General features: G+C 39.5%; 1 protein-coding gene and 1 long non-coding RNA gene across 7 annotated transcripts in view; one reads left to right on the top strand and one right to left on the bottom strand.

Annotated features, from left to right (window-relative positions):
* The window catches only part of LOC125935649 (uncharacterized), a 121230-nt gene that overhangs the window by 46619 nt on the left and 58647 nt on the right, over positions 1-15964 (top strand). For all 6 annotated transcript variants that reach the window (XR_007461731.1, XR_007461732.1, XR_007461728.1 and 3 more), the window contains one exon: positions 14037-14172. This is a non-coding gene — a long non-coding RNA (uncharacterized LOC125935649). The remainder of the gene's footprint in view (positions 1-14036; positions 14173-15964) is intronic.
* LOC125935644 (palmitoyl-protein thioesterase ABHD10, mitochondrial-like) lies at positions 9309-10206 on the bottom strand. The gene has a single exon (XM_049649494.1). The coding sequence runs from the start codon at positions 10158-10160 to the stop codon at positions 9309-9311; it is 852 nt and encodes a 283-aa protein (XP_049505451.1). The 5' UTR covers positions 10161-10206.

The raw sequence follows: 15964 nt of genomic DNA, 5'->3' as shown, positions 1-15964 counted from the left end.
TTCCAATATGTTGCAGTATAGATAACATTGGAACCTGGTCTTTCCTTTCATTAATTTTTAATTTTTAATTTGTTTAAGTTTATGTATTTATTTTGAGAGCAAGAGGGCACCAGTGGGGGAGGAACAGAGACAGAGGGAGGGAGAGAGAATCCTAAGCAGGCTCCACACTGTCAGTGCAGAGCCTGATGTGGGGCTCTAACTCATGAACCATGAGATGATAACCTGAGCCAAAATGAAGAGTCAGATGCTTAACTGATTGAGCCACCCAGGCACCCTTCATTAATTTTTTAAAAAGTAATCTCGGGGCGCCTGGGTGGCTCAGTAGGTTGGGTGTCTGACTTTGGCTCAGGTCATGATCTCACAGTTCGTGAGTTCGAGCCCCGTGTCGGGCTCTGTGCTGACAGCTCAGAGCCTGGGGCCTGCTTCAGATTCTGTCTCTCCCTCTCTCTCTGCCCCTCCCCTGCTCACACTGTGTCTCTCTGTCTCTTGAAAATAAATAAACATTAAAAAAATTAAAAAAAAAAAAAGTAATCTCCACCCAATGTGAGGCTAGAACTTAAAACCTCAAGATCAAGAGTCACATGCTCTACCCACAGCCAGCCAGGCCCTCCATTAGTATTTTTTTCTTGTGGAATTTATGAAGGATTACTTCCTCTCTCCCTCTCTTTTTCTTTTCTTTTCTTTTTTCTTTCTTTCTTTTTTTTTTTTTGTGAATGTCTCTCTCTTTCTCTCCTCCCTGTCTCAAAACATTCATTATTGAATTTTCTTATCAAAGAATTATTCTTCGATTTAACACACAATAGCTTGGGGCTATTTATTTACATTCATGACCAACATTTCTCACAAAATAAGGCAGACAGCTCTTCCTTCTGAGATACAGGTGTGTTTATGGAAGCCCCAAAGAAATTCCATATGAATCCATCTAGGGCACAACCTATCTTAACTTCTCTGTCATCCTGTCTCATTTCCTCCCATCTTGGGGCAGACCTGGGCATTCCTAGTCTTCCTGACCCTCTTCTCTTGCTCCTCCCCTTCCTGTACTATGACAAAGATTCTCTTAGTTCATCCTGTTCTTTCCATTCCTGTTGCAGATCAAGGCCAAGAGAAATCAAGTCCAAAAAAAAGTATCATTTATCCCTTGGTAGGACTAATCAGGTTAGAACTGTGTACAGAAACATTGCTTTGGGTGCAAATATTTCTTTTCTTTTCTTTTCTTTTCTTTTCTTTTCTTTTCTTTCCTTTTTTTTTTAAGAGAGAGTGAGAGAGACGGGGGGAGAGACAGCATGAGCACAAGTGCACACATGGGGAAGGGGTAGAGAGAGAGGGAGAGACAGAGAGAGACAGATTGAGAGAAAGAGAGAGAGAGAGACAATCCCAAGCAGGCTCCATGCTCAGCATGGAGCCCGACCAGGGTCTCTATCTGAACTGAAATCAAGAGTGTGAGCCTTAACCCACTGAGCCACCCAGGCACCCCTGGGTACAAATACGTCTAATCCAAGCCTGTATTAGCCTTTAAAATTAGATTCCTCACAGGTCATTGGCCATTCAGATCTTTATCCTAGCTTTAGAACTGACAGTATCTTTACTACTCAGATTCTTAAATTGTTGTGAATCTGATTCTTTTAATGTCTTCTAGGAAAGGAAATTATTGCTTTCACCAACAACTCATGTCAAAGTTTAATGGTTCTTAATGGTTCTTCTACTTCAGTCAGAGATAATTATTTTCATGAAACACTTGGATCTTCATTCCAATATATGCATATGTAAGAGTCTTTGTTATAGGCTGTCTGCCTTGGCTACACCCTGGGGATCTTTTTTTTTTTTTTTTTTTTTAAATATTGCACAAATGCCTTGGATGCTACCAAATAAGAATTCTAGGAAACACAAGGCAGATAATAAATATGAAAAGATTGAGGGAAGTACTGTTCCAAGTACCAAATGAAAATCAACCAAGAAGCTAAGTTTCTAAGAATGGGAGGTGGGTGATGGAGGAAGGTAATGAACTACTTAACAAGAGGACAAAATGGGGAAACAATAGGGCCAGAGGGAAGGAAATAAAAATTTCTTCTCTACTCTTTTAGGATCTCTGGCCGGGCCTGAGAATTAAACTGACTTAAAGCAAATTAACAGGAGAAAAGCATACAAGTTTAATTAGAATTTTACATGTATGAAAATCTTCACAAGAAAATGACCCAGAGATGTGCCCAGAGCAAAAAGTTTATATATATACCTTTTAGATAAAGAAATAATACATTTGAAAAGAGATGATAAGACAAAGGAGGTTTGGGCTAGAGGCAATAAATTATGGGGAAGTGACTAGGAGATGTACGGGGCAGTGGGGGGTGGGGAGTGTACAGATTAGTGGAAGATAAAGGTAAGATTTTAGTAAGATTATAGTAAGATTTTAATAAATTTAGTAAATAAAGATTTTAGTAAATTTATCTGTACAGATCCATCTCAGTGTCAATTCCCAATTTCTGGTGATATGGATGTTCTTTTATTTCTGCTACAGGAAGAGGGCACCTTTCTCATGGGAAATTTTATGGGCTATTTTTAGAGAGGAAAGAGGAGGTCAGAGAGCCCTTCTTGCATCTGCTGCTTCTCAAGTGCCTTCAGCTCAAAATAGTCAATATGCCAAAGTGGCATATTTGGGGTGGCATTCCTTCAGGAGATGTCTGTGTGAAAGTCAGAGGGTATTCTGAATATCTATTTTTAAGTACCAAAGCACCCCAAAACTTAGTGTCTTTATACAATAATAGTCATTTATTACTTGTCCCAGTTTCTGCGGGTCAGAAATCTGAAATGATTTGACTGAGGTGTTCTGGCTTGGGTCTGTCATGAGGTCACAGTCAACTGATGGCTTGGACTGGTGTCACCTGGAAGACTCTTCACTCACATGCCTGACACTGTGTTGGGAAACACTCTGAGTCTGGAACAGCTGAAGCTCCTCGGACATCTCTGTCTACCACAGTATGGTCTCTGCTTTGTCTCTCAGGCAGCTTCAGGGTATGAGAATTCTTATGTGGTGGTTCAGGGCTCTAGACCATGCATCCTGAGAGAGAGAGCCAGGAGGAAGCTGTATCACCTCTTCTAACTTGCCTCAGAAGTCACATAGCATCTCTGCCAACAAGAGTATTCTACTACACACATTCTATTTGTTAAGAGTCATACGGCCAAGCCATGTTTGAGCAAAGGGGAATTAGACTCCATCATTGGTGAAAGGATTGTCAAAGAATTGGCAGACATGTTAAAGCGATCAGAGAAACCTAGGCCAGAAATATAAACTTGGGAGTCATCAGAATATAAATCACTAAAGAAGTGTGAGTAATTGAAGATAGGGGTATGATGAGATGGAAGGAAGAGAGAGAGAGAGAGAGAGAGAGAGAAAGAGAAAGAGAACAGAACGAGAAGGAAGGGAAGCCAGGTCTGAGCCTTTAAAAATGTCCAACATGTAAAGATTATGTGGCAGAAAAGAATGAGAAGCTCTGATCAGAGAGACTGGACAACCAGTGGAAGAATGCAGTATCACAATAGCAGGGACAACAGAATGGCTTCAAAGAGGATCTACAACGAATGCTACTGACAGACAATATACATCTGATTTAGGGATATGGAACTCACTGAGAACCAATTGCACATTTAAATGCTCATGAGAGCGATCTGGTAGAGAATGAGGAATTGAAGATGAGGAGAGAGACTTCTGTCTGGAACCTCAAAGGTAAACAAATTATCCACTTAATACCTCAGTTGTTCTATCTAGGTCTCTGAGCTAGTGCTGGAGCACCTGAAGTCGGGAAGAAGATATTGATGTGGGGTGCCAACTTCAAGAAAAGCAGAGGACAGAATTCCTTCATGATCCTCTCTCCTTTAAATTTTCTGTAAATGAGATCTAGTGATTAACCAGATTGACACTGGATTTATTTTCCAAGACAACGTCGTGAGTGGTGGTGTGCATTCTTCTATTAGGTGGTACAGAAAGTCTGGTTGTTCTTTGTGATGTTAGCCACCATCGATGATCACTGACTTGATCTGTTGATTCATTAGAGATTGCAAAATGGTGATATTTGAATTCAATATTGTTCCTTCTTTCTACTGGTAGTCCTATGAAGAGAAACTTGTTCATCAAATATTTGCTTATTCTGAGGGACAGCATGTATAGGAAGCACAGGAGTAATGATTAATTCTTTGCTCTCTTTATCAGTTTTCAAACTTAACGCACTGGTTCACTAGCATCCTCCAAAAGTGATCATTATAGGACAGTGTATGTATGCTATGCTCCACAGAATCTTTCAGGGGCTGCATGGCAAGGAAGGGTAGGAATTGGGCAAGTTCTGTGTCCTCACCCCAATTGACTCAGTGCAGCTTTTATGTTTTCCATATTGAGCATCGGTGATCCTTTACTGGAAAAAAAAAAAAAATGCTTGCATGGCTTAAAGAAAAAGGATTGAAAATAATTGATCTGGAAGATAAATTTTATACCTAGAACATTATAGGCTCAATAAATGTTTGTTGAATGATGAATGATGAACAAATGAATGAATTAAAAAACAATGAATGACTAGATTTTCAGAAATGAGGATTATGAGTATCTAGTTCTTTCCAGCCATGGCCTTTGTTCACAGAAAGATAGGCTTCAGGGAAAGGTTATGTGAATAACAGGGATTTGTCTTGCTTTTTTCCCTACTTTCCAATAATCCAGAGACGGCCAGACAGCAGGTGTGTGAGAGAACAGGGAGAGAGAGGATAGGAAGAGAGACGAGAAGGACACCTGGTGTTAAGCATCTGACTTCCGCTCTGGTCATGGTTTCACAGTTTGGTTCATCAGCTTGAGCTCCCCTTCAGGTGATCTCGAGCCCTGCTTTGCGTGAGCCCCACTTCTCTCTCTCTCTCTCTGCCTTTCCTAGGATTCTCTCTGTCTCTCTGCCCCTCGCTCCCCACTCTCCTGCACCCACTCTCTCCCTCAGAAAGAAAGAAAGAAAGAAAGAAAGAAAGAAAGAAAGAAAAGAAGAGAGGAAGGAGGGAATAAGTGAAGTAAAGTGTAGTCTTTTTATCTACTAGTCATCCTCTTTCATTTTGCTTAGTTCCCCAAGGACAGTCTGAAGACCAGGCAGTGACCAGAAACTCCCCTTTCTTAGTCTCATCACAGCTATCTCAGTCCCTCCACCTTTGAGTTATTCTGTTCTTGATGCCCCTTGGAAACTTGGGTTGCTGTTAGTCTGGAGAACTTTGCCACCCCTCTGGCAGGTCCTTACAAATCCTTTAAACACAAGCTACAAGTGCTTCCCCATGACCGGGGGATCACAGGAACCAAGAGACTCCAGGAACTGTCTCCATCATTGATGTCCTACTTGATTCTGTCCTTCAACCACAATTAGCTTTTAAGTTCTTTTCTTTCAGGTAACCCAGCTAGCCTGCTACATACTTTTTTTTTTTTTTTTTAGTTTTTATTTTAATTCTAATTAGTTAACATACAGTGTAATATTAGTTTCAGGTGCACAATATAGTAATTCAACAATTCCATACGTCACCCAGTGCTCACCACAAGTGCACTCCTTAATCCCCATCACCTATTTTGCCCATCCCCACCCCTCCCCTCTGGTAAAGAATAGTTTATTCTTTATAATTAAGAGTCTGTTTCTTGATTTGTCTCATTCACTCTCTTTTTTTTTTTTCCTATTTGCTTGTTTGTTTTGTTTCTTTTTAAAAAATTTTTTTAAGTTTATTTTGAGAGATAGAGAGAATGAATAGGGGAGGGGCAGAGAAAGAGGGAGAGAGAATCCCAAGCAGGCTCTGCACTGTCAGCACAGAACCTGACCCGGGGCTCAAATACACAAACTGCAAGATCATGACCTGAGCCAAAACCAAGAGTCGCTGAACTGACTGAACAACCCAGGTGCCTCTGTTTGTTTTGTTTCTTAAATTCCACATATGAGTGAAATCATATGGTATTTGTCTTTCTCTGACTTACTTTGCTTACTATTATACTCTCTAGCTCCATCCATGTTTTTGCAAATGGCAAGATTTCATTCTTTTTTATGGCTGAATAACATTCCATTGTATATATATACCACATCTTCTTTATCCATCAATCAACACTTGGGCTGCCTCTATATCTTGACTATTGTAAATAATGTTGTTATAAAGTTAGGGGGGCACGTATCCCTTTGAGTGTTTTTGTATGCTTTTGGTAAATACCCGGTAATGCAGTTGCTGGATCGTAGGGTAGTTCTATTTTTAACCATTTGAGGAAACTCCATACAGTTTTCCAGAGTGGCTGCACCAGTTTGAAATCCCAACAACAGTGCATAGGGTTCCTTTTTCTCTGCATTCTCACCAACACTTGTTGTTTCTTGTATTGTTGATTTTAGCCATTCTGACAAGTGTGAGATCCTGCTACATACTTACATAATCCGTGATGTTTTGTTAACCATAAAGGAAAATATTGAAAAATCCTGGGAGCCTTTCATTCCAAAAATTAACAAAAGGGAATGTGATCTTCCTAATAACATTTCTCTGTCCTAATTTTATTCAAGGTGACTGTATAATATAAATTCTATTGTAATGAGAGTGGTGAGTTACTTGCAGATAATCAATACTATCTTCATACTTTAACTTTCTCTTTTCTTTAAGGCTATTTTTCTGGTTCTTTCACTTACAGGTATACACATTTTCCAACTTCAATAGAAGCTTTTCTTCTCTTTAGAAAAAAACTACATAATTTTCCTTAAAGTTAATACTAATATGGAATTCAAACCCATTCATATGATAATTTACATCATTCAAGTTTATGGCTGTAATTGAGAATCTTACATTATTTGATCTAAGGATAATCAAAATGAATACGGCTACGGTCAGTTCAAAGTGGGTTTTCATCTCATGCAACACCAAAACCAAATGGGGTAATTTAATATTGCCTAATGTGATATTCAGTATTCATGGAGTACTCACAGTTTCCTCAGATGAAGTTAATATTCTCTTTAAAGGAGAAACATGAATAAAGAAACCACCACGGATGCTATTGCATATCAATTTTAACATCTGGAAATTCTTACCATGTGTGAACTGCTTTTCATTGATTGATTGATTGATTCATTCATTCTATAATCATTTGTAGAGTGCCTATTAGGCGCTGTGTTAGGCTCTGAGAATACTACAAATGAAAACAAAACAAGAGGGGCACCTGGGTGGCTCAGGTGGTTGACCATCTGACTTTGTCTCAGGTCAAGATCTCATGGTTCATGAGTTTGAGCCCTGTGTCAGGCTCTGTGCAGACAGAGCCTGTCTCAGAGCCTGGAAGCTTACTTTGGATTCTGTGTCTCCCTCTCTCTCTGCCCCTCCTCCACTCACGCTCTGTCTCTCTTTCTCTCTCTGTCTCTCTCTCTCAGAAATAAATAGCCATTAAAAAAAATTTAAAAAGAAAACAAAACAAGAAATGTTTGGTCCCTTACTGATTACTTGGCTGGCAAAGAAATGGGGAAAGAGATCTATAGAAATGACCCAGCAATTAAAATGATGAAATAGTGCAAAACATGCTATGATTGAGGTAAATCTAGGGTGAGGGGAGCAAATGGAAATGAGGGGTGAGATTTAGGAAAACTTCCTAGAGCAACTGAATCTGAAAGATAGTAAGAGTCAGGCAAAGGGAGATAGCAAGGACATTCCAGACAGAGATGGGCAGGAAATGCAAAGATCTTTTTGCAGAAGGGAGAAGGAACATCCTGTGGTCCCAGAATTGCAAGGGGTTTAGTATGATTGAAGATTTGAATGAGAGATGGAGAGTGGTAAGAGATGAGGCTAGAGAGGTAAGTAGATACCATATCATAAAAGGCCTGTAGGCAATTGTGATGAGTTAAGTAATAGTTCCCTGGAATTCATGTCAACCTGGAATCTCAGAATGCTGGGTCTTTGCAGATGTTAAGGATCTTAAGAGATGGAATCATCCTGGATATAGGGTAGGCTCTATATCCCGTGACTGTTTTCATTATAAGAAGGCGGGGTGGGGGACTCAGAGAGACACATGAAAAGGAGGCCATGAGAAGATGGAGGCAAAGTTTGGAGTGATGAAGTTCAAGCCAAGGAGGGTCAGAGATTGCCAGGAGTCACCAGATTCTAGAAAAAAGTAAGGAAGGATTCTTCCCTAGAGATTTCAGAGGGAGCATGGTCCTGCTAACATCTTCAAGCCTCCAGAACTGTGAAAAGTAAACTTCAAGCCTCCAGAACTGTGAAAAGTAAACTTCTGTTGTTTTAAGCCACCAAATTTGTGGTAAATTTTTTAATAGTCATATTCTGATGTTTTGAACTTTATTTATGCCTCAGACATTTTTTCCAATCATTTAAGATTTACTTCAGTAAACATTGTCCTGTATTTTGTGGATAGCATTTTAAAATCAGAAGCAATTTTACAAATTTCCATATATGACCGATGACAAACAAAGGACAAAAAATTCAAGCTTTATTAACAATTCTAAGTAGAAGAGAACACAATTAAGAGCTTCCCTGGTTAACATAAGCATTTAGCAAATAAATTATCTCGAATGAAAAAGTAGGAAATCTTTTAATAAAAAAAAAAAAAATCAACACGCAACATGGATAGACCTAGAGGGTACTAGGTCAAGTGAAGTAAGTTAGACAAGTAAGTAAGTAAGTAAGTAAGACAAATAAGTAAGAAAGACAATACGGTATTATTGCACTTATATGTGGAACCTAAAAAGCAAAACAAACAACAAACAAAGCAGAAACAGACCCATAAATTCAGAGAACAAACTGGTGGCTGTCAGAGGGGAGAGGGTGGGGGGATGGGCAAAAATAGGTGAAAGGGACTGGGAGACACAGGTTTCCAGGTACAGAATGAGTAGGTCACGGGACAAAAGGTACAGCAGAGGGAATAGTCGGTGGCACTCTAATAGTGCTGCATGGTGACAGGTGGCAGCTACATCTGTGGTGAGCATAGCATAACATATAGAGCTGTCCAACCACTATGTTGTATCCCTGAAACTATTATAACACTGTGTCAACTCTACTTCAATTAAAAGAAATCAAGGATTGAAGGAAGAAAATTTTCCAGATGGCAGCTTATACTTTCGTCACAATTTGTATCACTTATATTATACATCGTTAAATAAATACTCATGTTATATTTACAAAATAGAGAGATAAGAGGAAAAAACCCAAGTATCAGGGTCTTTCATTTGTTGTCCTTCTTCCAATTTTCTGGATCCATTAGTTGATACACCAACTAAAAATGTGATTCTAGTTAACTACAGTTGAAAGCTTAGTGTAATAGTGTAAACAAGAAGTTGAATGTCCGATTATTCCTTCATTCTGTGATCACTGTGTTTTCGGAGGATGACATCTACATCTTTGCTGACTACTCGGTCGGCAACCTGTATGGATGTATGCCAAGGTATGATGTCATCTTTCATGCCGTGGAGCAATCGTATGGGGCAGTTCACAGGAATAGGGCTATGTAACAAGCAGTGGTGTTCAGCTTCTTTAATGAAACCGTACTGAATGTCAAAAACTCCTTTTTCACTGTATTTTGATGGCATGGTCCACACACCTTTCATCTCTATTTCCTTTTTCACCTCAACAGGAAGCTGATTAAACTGTGTCACTAGGTCATCTACAGCTGTAGCTATACCAACAAAAGCAATGACCTTTTGTGGCCTTGCGATTGCAGCATGAAGCATTAGCCATCGACCAAGGCTAGATCCAACAAGTATCTGTGGTCCTTCAGCTAAGTCATCAATTATAGAAAGAACATCTTTTCTCCATTTTTCCACTGTGCATTCTTGTAAGTTACCATCCAAATTTCCAACTCCTGAGTAATCAAACCTTATATAGGCATGACCTAGAGATTTGCAAAACTCTCCAATCGCCAAAGCTTTTGTACCATTCATGTTAGAAATATAGCCAGGGATGAAGATAATTCCCAGACTTTTGCCTTTTAGCTTCTTATAAGCCAAGTTTGGAAGGTCTGGTCGACTAAGAAAAGAGACTGATGACTTTGGTCTGCAAGCTGGGACCCACCGTGGCGTCCACTCCGACTTCCTTGCAAGTAACGCGCTGAGGCCATGGTGGAAGCCTAAGAAGACAGCCTCTCTGCCCCACCTCTGATGAGGTACCCAAGAGCCCAGGGCAGCCATGCCTGCCCCCACCATCTTCCCAGAGGCCCTTCAAATTAGTGGTAATTTTGTACAGAAGCCCTGGGAAACTAAGATGGTCATATTAAGTTTGAACTGATATATAGATATCTACAAGTCAGATGTCAGTCTTGACATATCCTATGAAAAGATTTAAGTAAAAAAGTGACATTATAAAATTGGTACTTTATTTTTTTAATTTTTTTAAAGTTTATTCATTTTTGAGAAATAGAAACAGAGCATGAGCAGGGAAGGCACAGAGAGAGAGGAAGACACAGAATCCAAAGCAGGCTCCAGGCTCCGAGCTATCAGCATAGAGCCCAACACAGGGATTGAACCCACAAACTGTGAGTTTATGATCTGAGCCAAAGTCAGATGCCTGACTGACTGAGCCACCCAGGCACCCCTCAAATTGGTACTTTAATAAGGTCACTCTGGCTGCAGCATAGAGGACTGATGAGAAGAAAGAGAGTGAATGTAGGGACACATTGGAAAGATCTAGAAAAGGGTGACTTAAATGAGAGAAGGAAATGAAGAGAAGTGGTTAGATTTGTGAAATATTAGACAGGTAGAACTGATAGAACTTGATCACTCTTTTTTTATTTTTTCACTCTTTTTAAATTAATTAATTCATTAATTAATTGATTTTAAGTAAGCTCTACACCCAACATACAGCTTGAACTCAAGACCTTAAAATCAGGAGTTGCATGCTCTACTACTGAACCAGCCAGACACCCTAGTGATCACTCTTTCTTAGATGTGAATATTTGTGAAGAGTGAAAATTCAAGAACTGACACTCGACATATAGTCTAGCTTTCCCACAGCTCCTTCAAAGAGAGTCTGTTTCCATCTACAGATCTAGCTAAGGTAGAGGACATGAACAGACATGTTTGCACCCCTTGACTCAGCTAAGTTGAGGCAGTCTGATTCTCTCTGGCTATGAACCATGATATTCAGGGCATTCAGAGAAATGTTGCTGTGGGCTTAGCCTGGAAGGTCACACTGGGTTAGAGTTGCAGGGGCATTAGTAACCCATAGATTAGCAGAAAAATCTAGTCATGGAAGGAGGAAATAGATAAAAGTCAAGAAAAGCTATTCAGATGAGCTTGGGAGACTGAGTTTCCTTTGGGGTCTGGTTGTTTTTTCTTTTCTTTGTAAGTAATCTGTACACTCAACATGGGGCTTGAATTCATGACCCCCTATCAAGAGCTGCTTGCTCTACCAACTGAGCCAGCCAGGTGCCCCTGTTTAAATTTCTTATAATTGCCTTTTATGGGGCACGTGGCTCAGTCGTTATAGCATGTGACTCTTGTCTCAAGGTCGTAAGTCCAAGCCCCATGTAGAACTGACCTAAAAAATAGATATGGCACAAGAACAAATACTCAGATCAATGGAATAGAATAGAGAACCCAGAAATGGACCCACAAACGTATGGGCAACTAATCTTTGACAAAGCAGGAAAGAATATCCAATGGAATAAAGACAGTCTCTTCAGCAAGTGGTGCTGGGAGAACTGGACACTGACATGCAGAAAAATCAACCTGGACCACTTTCTTTTTTTTTCTTTTTTTTTTTTTTAATTTTTTTTTTTAACGTTTATTTATTTTTGAGACAGAGAGAGACAGAGCATTAATGGGGGAGGGTCAGAGAGAGAGGGAGACACAGAATCTGAAACAGGCTCCAGGCTCTGAGCTGTCAGCACAGAGCCCGACGCGGGGCTCGAACTCACAGACTGCGAGATCGTGACCTGAGCCGAAGTCGGACGCTTAACCGACTGAGCCACCCAGGCGCCCCATCCTGGACCACTTTCTTACACCATACACAAAAATAAACTCAAAGTGGATGAAAGACCTCAATGTAAGACAGGAAGCCATCAAAATCCTCGAAGTGAAAGCAGGCAAAAACGTCTTTCATCTTGCCTGCAGCAACTTCTTACTCAACACGTGTCTGGAGGCAAGGGAAACAAAAGCAAAATGAACTACTGAGACCTCATCAACATAAAAAGCTTCACCACAGCGAAGGAAACAATCTTCAAAACTAAAAGGCAACCAACAGAATGGGAGAAGGTATTTGCAAATGACATATCAGATAAAGGGTTAGTATCCAAAATCTATAAAGAACTTATCAAACTCAACACCCAAAAAACAAATAATCCAGTGAAGAAATGGGCAAAAGACATGAATAGACACTTCTCCAAAGAAGACATCCAGATGGCCAACTGACACATGAAAAAATGCTCAACATCACTCATCATCAGGGAAATACAAATCAAAACCACAATGAGATACCACCTTACACCTGTCAGAATGGCTAACAGTAACAATTCAGGCAACAACAGTTGTTGGCAAGGATGCGGAGAAAGGATCTCTTTTGTATTGTTGGTGGCAATGCAAGCTGGTGCAGCCATTCTGGAAAACAGTATGGAGGTTTCTCAAAAACTAAAAATAGAACTACCTTATGACCCAGCAATTGCACTACTAGGCATTTATCCACGGGATACAGGTGTGCTGTTTCGAAGGGACATGTGCACCCCCATGTTCATAGCAGCACTATCAACAATAGCCAAAGTATGGAAAGAGCCCAAATGTCCATCGATGGATGAATGGATAAAGAAAATGTGGTATATATATACACTGGATTATTACTCGGCAATCAAAAAGAATGAAATCTTGCCATTTGCAACTATGTGGATGGAATTGGAGGGTAGTATGCTAAGTGAAATTAGTCAGAGAAAGACAAAAATCATATGACTTCACTCATATGAGGACTTTAAGAGACAAAACAGATGAAGGGAAGGGAAGGGAAACAAAAATAATATAAAAACAGGGAGGGGGACAAAACAAAAGAGACTCCTAAATATGGAGAACAAACTGAGGGTTGCTGGAGGGGTTGTGGAAGGGGGGATGGGCTAAATGGATAAGGGGCAGGGGCGCCTGGGTGGCTCAGTCGGTTAAGCGTCCGACTTCAGCTCAGGTCATGATCTCACGGTCCGTGAGGACTGTGAGTTCTAGCCCCGCGTCGGGCTCTGTGCTGACAGCTCAGAGCCTGGAGCCTGTTTCAGATTCTGTGTCTCCCTCTCTCTGACCCTCCCCTGTTCATGCTCTGTTTCTCTCTGTCTCAAAAATAAATGTTAAAAAAAATTTTTTTTTAAATGGGTAAGGGGCAGTAAGGAATCTACTGAAATCATTGCTTCACTATATACTAACTAATTTGGATGTAAATTTTAAAAAATAAAAGATAAAGTTAAATTAAAAAAAAGATAGATGCCTGGGTGGCTTAGTAGGTTGAGCATCCAAGCCTTGATTTCAGCTCAGGTCATGATCTTGTGGTCTGTGGGATTGGGCCCCAAGTCAGACTCCACGCTGACAGCACAGAGCCTGATTGAGATTCTCTCTCTCTCCCTCTATATCTGTCCCTACCCCTCTCATGTGCCCTCTCTTTCTCAAGATAAATAAACTTAAAATATATGTATATGTAATTGCCTTTTATGAGATTATCCTTAAACATATGATAAATCATCTTTTATTCAATGGCTTTTCTGTTTTGCAGTCACACTGTCTCATGCTATCATTTTAAGCCAAATTTCTGGCTTAAATAATTGGATAGGTAGCAGTACTATGCATCAAAAGGGAAGTAGTGGATGAAAAACAAGTTCTGAAGAAAAAGTATGAGTTTAGATTTTGACACTTTGCCTTTGTTGTGCCAATACAATATTTAGGCAAGTCCAGTGTGGACACAGAAGATTTTATGGGAATCAAGTCTTTTGGACCAGAGTTCAGCTCCAGAAGCTATTGCCCTGTGAACATTAATTGATGCTATTTTCTTCCAGGGTAAGAGGGAAAAGAGAATGAAAACAGAGAGAAGTTTGACATTGACGGTCTTCTCTGTTTCAGAAAGAAAAAGCAAACTGCAGAGAAGAATAAGAATGAATAGTCAAAGGAGTAAAAGAATCAGGAGAAGGTGGAGGGAGGACGATCTGAGTCAAGAAAGGAAAGTACTTCAAGGAGGTCAAGAACATCAGATGCTGTGGTGAGTCCACTGGTTTTTAGCAAGGAAGAAGCCACTTCTGACTTTGGCACGAGATTTGGAGAAGTAATGAGGGCAGAGGATAGAGTGTGGGTAGAAACCATAGATTATGTTTCAGTGGGCTGACTGTAATGGAAAGAAAAGACATGGAGATAACTAAAAGGGAATATTTGTCTGTTTAACCTAGATGGGAGACACTTGAGCCTATTTACAGAGTAGGGAAGAAAATAATTTGATAGAATTTAAAGACACTTGAGAAACATTCATTGATCAGTTAAGGTTTCTAGGAATGGGGGAGAGATAGATGCAGTACTTAGTTGAATAATTACCTTCTTTCACTGTGGTGAGAGGGGACATGGTAAAAAAAAGGAAGCAAGAATGCAAATAAATTTGTAGGTTGACTAGAGAAGTAAAAAATGGAGGAATTTTTTCCTGAAGAGTTCTAACTTGCCTCTGTGTAGTAAAATGAAACACCAGAGATTAAATTTGTGTTAACTGGAAAAATAGAACAGTAAGGTAATTTGGAATTATAAATTACTTAAGAAACTACCTCTCATCCTAGCCTTACTCTAAATGTGAAACAGGTGTACTTGGAATCACTTAAGAAGTGACTCATAGAAGGGAAAATCAGAAGGATAAATAAAATCTAATGCTGGTTGTTTGCAAAGATAAATAATGTACAAACCCCATAGGTAATACACAGACACGGATGCACACACATACATGTATGTATATACACATGCCATTTTAGGTTTGAAAAAGGAGCTATGAGAAAAGTCAAAAGAATTATACCAGAATGGTTTGCACATTCCACGGTAATAAAGTGAAAATTTAGAAATTTTTCTAGCAATATATAAATGACTGAAAGTTTTTTAAAACCTGAAATACCAATATGATTGAAAATATTAGGGAAGGCAGGACCAGCCTGCCTTTCCTATATGAGCTTCATTTCAGTGTAACTAAATAGTTGATAAGGAAAGATTCTTTTTTGTTGAGGAATTTCAGCTAACAAAGACAGAAACAATAGTAGAAAAAAAAACCCACCATTTTTGCAAATCCTAATGAAAACAGTGGCTCTAAAGATTTTTTTTTTAACATTTAAATACAAGTGAGTTAACATATAATGTAATAATGATTTCAGGGATAGAATTTAGTGATTCATCACTTATATATAACACCCAGTGCTCATCCTAACAAGTGCCCTCCTTAATGCCCATCACCCATTTAGCCCATCTCCCAACCCAACATCGTGCTAGCAACCCTAGGTTTGTTCTCTTTAAGAGTCTCTTATGCTTTGTCTCCCTCTCTGCTTTTATCTTATTTTTGTTTCCCTCCCCCCTATCTTCTTCTGTTTTGTTTCTTAAATTCCACATATGAGTGAAATCATATGATATTTATCTTTCTGTGACAGACTTATTTCACTGAGCATGATATACCCTAGTTCCATCCACATTGTTGCAAGTGGCAAGATTTCTTTCCTTTTGATTGCTGAGTAATATTCAGCACTTCTTTATCCATTTGTCAGTCAATGGACTTTTGGGCTTTTTCCATACTTTAGCTATTGTCAGTGGTGCTACTATAAACATTAGGGTTCATGTGCTCCTTCGAATCATCACTCTTGTATCCTTTGGATAAATACCTAGTAGTGCAATTGCTGGGTTGTAGGGTGGTTCTATTTTTAATGTTTTGAGGAACTTCCTTACTGTTTTCCAGAGTGGGTGCACCAGTTTGCATTTCTACCATCAGTGCAAAAGAGAGCCTTTTTCTCCGGATGCTCACCAACATCTGTTGTTGC

The sequence above is a fragment of the Panthera uncia genome (assembly GCF_023721935.1).
Source record: "Panthera uncia isolate 11264 chromosome A1 unlocalized genomic scaffold, Puncia_PCG_1.0 HiC_scaffold_17, whole genome shotgun sequence".
NCBI lineage: Eukaryota > Metazoa > Chordata > Mammalia > Carnivora > Felidae > Panthera > Panthera uncia.
The sequence above is the reverse complement of the archived record's forward strand: the minus strand, read 5'-3'. Positions and strand labels throughout refer to the sequence as shown.

Coding starts and splice junctions, on each gene's coding strand:
- LOC125935644 (XM_049649494.1), bottom strand. CDS start 10,160: ATGGTGGGGGCAGGCATGGCTGCCCTGGGCTCTTGGGTACCTCATCAG.